This window comes from Chinchilla lanigera, unplaced genomic scaffold (assembly GCF_000276665.1).
Source record: "Chinchilla lanigera isolate Chin_1 unplaced genomic scaffold, ChiLan1.0 scaffold00017, whole genome shotgun sequence".
In the NCBI taxonomy this organism is placed as follows: Eukaryota; Metazoa; Chordata; class Mammalia; order Rodentia; family Chinchillidae; genus Chinchilla; species Chinchilla lanigera.
Window position 1 is genome coordinate 18557944 of NW_004955418.1, and position 3553 is coordinate 18561496.

Sequence of the window (3553 nt, forward strand, 5' to 3'; positions counted from 1 at the left end):
AAGGAAAGGAAAGGAAAGGAAAGGAAAGGAAAGGAAAGGAAAGGAAAGGAAAGGAAAGGAAAGGAAAGGAAAAGAATGCCTAACCCTCTTCTTGAGACAATTATGAGCATTCTGTATGTGCTTCTGTTCACTTTTCTTACTTCTCTGGGAATTAGCTAATCATACTCCCTTTTCAAAGGCCCATTCTCCCAGGCTCATTCTCCTCGTAAAGCTGCTCTTACTACCCAGTCTCTATCATCACTTCTTCTACAGTTAGAGGACTTATTACCTTCGTCATTCAGCTGGACTTTAAGATAAGCTACCTTACAGTATTGTCCATCTTTTTATATGTGCAGGGTAATAGTAAAAACTATGAATTGTAGTCAGCCTGCTGAGGTTCAAATGCTTTTTCCACCCATTACCATCCGGGTAGCAAATACCTATGTACTTTAGCTATGCCATCTCTAAGGTGGTGGCAGTCATAACACATTTCATGGAAAGTCAATATAGTCACATGTCTAAAGTATAGTGAATGCTCAAGAAAGGTTTTTTTAATAAGATTACTTCTATATTATTGATTAATCAACAGTTTTAATGTATACTGTATACTAGAGAGTGTACTAAAGCATAACAGCGTAAGGGTCAATATAAAGACACCTGCTGGCAAGGAAGTGACTTCTGTCCTGTGTCCCAGGAATTAGACCCTAAGACCCTTGTAGTCTGTTCATGCAACCCATACATGTTCCCCACATGTCTGCTCTCTTCAAAACCCTGCTCCAGGCAAGAATTACAGAGAGGCAAAATGGAACTCAAGGTGAGTTTTGAAAGAAGAATCAGAATACTTAAGTACTGAGGAAGCAACAAGATAAGCTAACAAATGAGTCAATAATTAGACATGTGTGTAATGCATTGGGAGGGAAAGGGTTAAGCTCTGTGTAGGAAGGAGAGACCTTGACCTTCAGGGCCATTATAACCAAGGCCATTGTCATTGTGCTGTGCACCAGGTAAGAACTTACTAAGCATTCATTGGCATTGGTGAGCATGGTGGTAAAGACGAAGGCTTCCGAGCACCACAATTTCAAGCCTCCTTTTAGAGCTGTTAACTTTATTTGGCGTCTTCATTTCTTCATTTTCCACTGAATGAATGCCAGAAAGTCTCTTTCAAATCTTTTTTTTTTTTCCTGACTTAGATAATGTCTGCTTCTTTTGGTAGCTAAACATCCCCGAAACTCAGTCTCATGCCGCAGCGAGAAGATGTCATGGTATTGCCAATGGAAACCACTTCACATTTGGGCAACATCGTGATGTCTAAGTGGCTCCAATTCAAGTTTCAGTATAGATCCTGGTTCCTGCACATTTGCTGTCAAAAACCACTTTATGAGAGCCAAACTGTGGAATCCTTCCAAGTGTTAGGCACTATTAGAAGTACCATTAAAGTACTGCAGAGTTTCAGAAGACTAGGAAATTCTGATTTTTTTTTTTTAGCATAACATGCTCTATGGTACTTCCATGAAATTTTAATCCATCACTTGCTTCTGACTGGGGCGAAGGTAATGGAAATCCTCATTTTTATACAACATCACAGGTTTTAAAGAGAACTGCAAGTTGGAGCTTCTATGAAAATTTTATGGTGTCTTATACATCGGTGGATATATAGAACAATTCTGATTTTCCAATGTAGCTGTGAAATAGAACTGCAAGAAAGTATAAGTGGGGACTTTTATCCTCTGTCCCTTAATCCCATCATAATCTGTCCCTCTCTACTTCCTTCGGTCAACCTATAGGAAATAAAACATCAGAGTTCAAATAAGTTTTTATAAGACCAAAAATTATTTAGATAAGATAATTAGCCATCAGCCAATGATACAATTACATCAATTGACCTTCCTTCCTTAAAAAACAGAAACATGTATGCTTATCAAAAAAGATATTTCCTTATAATAAATGCCAAGTAAGTCATCATAAATTATTTGCTACTGAATAAATGATTATTTGTAAAATGATTTGTTTAGTATTTGTGCCCCAAACAGAATATAAACTCCTTGAAGGCAATGATCACATGTGTCTTATTAACCTCCATATCCCCAACTCCTGGAATAAATGTCAGTTGAAATGGAAAGGAAATGAATTCACATGAATCTCTATCCATGAGTCTGGACTAATATAATACACTGATCATACACCAAAGTGCAATGTAAATCAAGTGCAATTAGCATTCTTTGTTTTGTTAATATAAATAATATTACTTTGAGTTATGAATTAAATAAGTTGTGAATGTTTCAATTTTAAAAATGCATTGCAGTAAAAGACACATTATTATTCATCACTCTGAAAATACTCCCCCTTTCTTTGAACACACTATCTCATGGTTCTTGCCACTTTCTGAAGCAATTCTGGGACTCCTCTTTCATGAGTGTCTTTCATTGCATGGTCCTGGCTGCCTCAGTGTCCTGAATTGACTCAAAACGTGTACCTTTGAAGGTCAGCCTGACTTTGTGGGAGAGCCACAAGTCTCTCGGTGCCAGGCCCAGTGAACAAGGTGGGTGTCGGCACACCATCATGTTTTGTTTTTTTTTTTTTAATTTTTTTTTTTTTGGTTTTTCTCCGGTACCGGGAACCGAACTCACGACCTTGCGCTTGCCAGGCAGGCGCTTTTGCCGCTGAGCTAAATCCCCAGCCCTACCATCATGTTTTTAAAAGCCTGGCTTCTGCTGGGCGGCACTCGGCAGCGGCATTCAATATATTTCAGCCCTCCCTTGTAAAGACATGAAAGAGGACTTCAGAAAGCAGCGAGAATGAGAGGAGAACTTTGAGGGGGAGTAACGGCAATGTGTCTTTTATTGTAATAAACTTCCTCAATTTAAACATTTACCACATTTTGAGCATACCTCATATCAATGACCAGTAAAAGCCTGTAACATAACACTAATCCTGTGGAACTTGTGGGAAACCACACTGACTCTTATTCAGACGTACTAATAATTTTATATGACCAAACATGGAAAATTCTAGAAAATTGGTACTTTAAATGTGCTTTAAATCTCTTGAATACTGTTGTCTCAACCACATTTTTGGCAAGAGTTGAATGTTAGAGAAGTAAAGGCTAAGACCTCTGGTGAGAGCCCTAAGAGACCATGTGCTTGTTCACACTGAGAGGTACTGAGCAGGCTGATGAGGCAGTTGGTGTTTCACAAGAAACATTAGAACCCTAACTTAAAATCCCATGGAAGGCCATTCAACCTTCCCAGGGAAAAAGAAGCTATCTTTTTATTATCTGGTGGACTTAATTACACCCAGCTAGTAAAAATACACCAAAATAGGAAGCATTGTCTTAAAGAAAACAGTGTGCGCTGGGTAGCAAATGTGCTTAGTATTGTTTTTAGTAATAGTAAGAGGGTCTTTATGCTAGTTCACTGTGCTGAGGTAACCAGGTGAAATGCAATATCACTTTCATTATACGCATAATTTATACTCCTAAATAACTCCTCATTATGATTCTACTCACCATAACGCACAATTTGAAATAAGGGGGCTGGGGATTTAGCTCAGCAGCAAAAGCGCCTGCCTGGCAAGC

The 3553-nt window shown here is 38.6% G+C and overlaps 1 protein-coding gene across 2 annotated transcripts in view; it reads left to right on the top strand.

Moving 5' to 3' along the window:
* Positions 1 to 3553, top strand: part of Fam172a (family with sequence similarity 172, member A) — a 410259-nt gene that overhangs the window by 344120 nt on the left and 62586 nt on the right. Inside the window, exon 11 of one of the 2 annotated variants that reach the window (XM_005382264.2) lies at positions 1193 to 1928. The exons of the other annotated variant lie outside the window; for it this stretch is intronic. Coding sequence (XP_005382321.1) covers positions 1193 to 1284 — 92 coding nt within the window. The 3' untranslated portion in view covers positions 1285 to 1928. Of the gene's footprint in view, positions 1 to 1192; positions 1929 to 3553 lie in introns of those variants that run through there. 2 annotated transcript variants of the gene reach the window in all.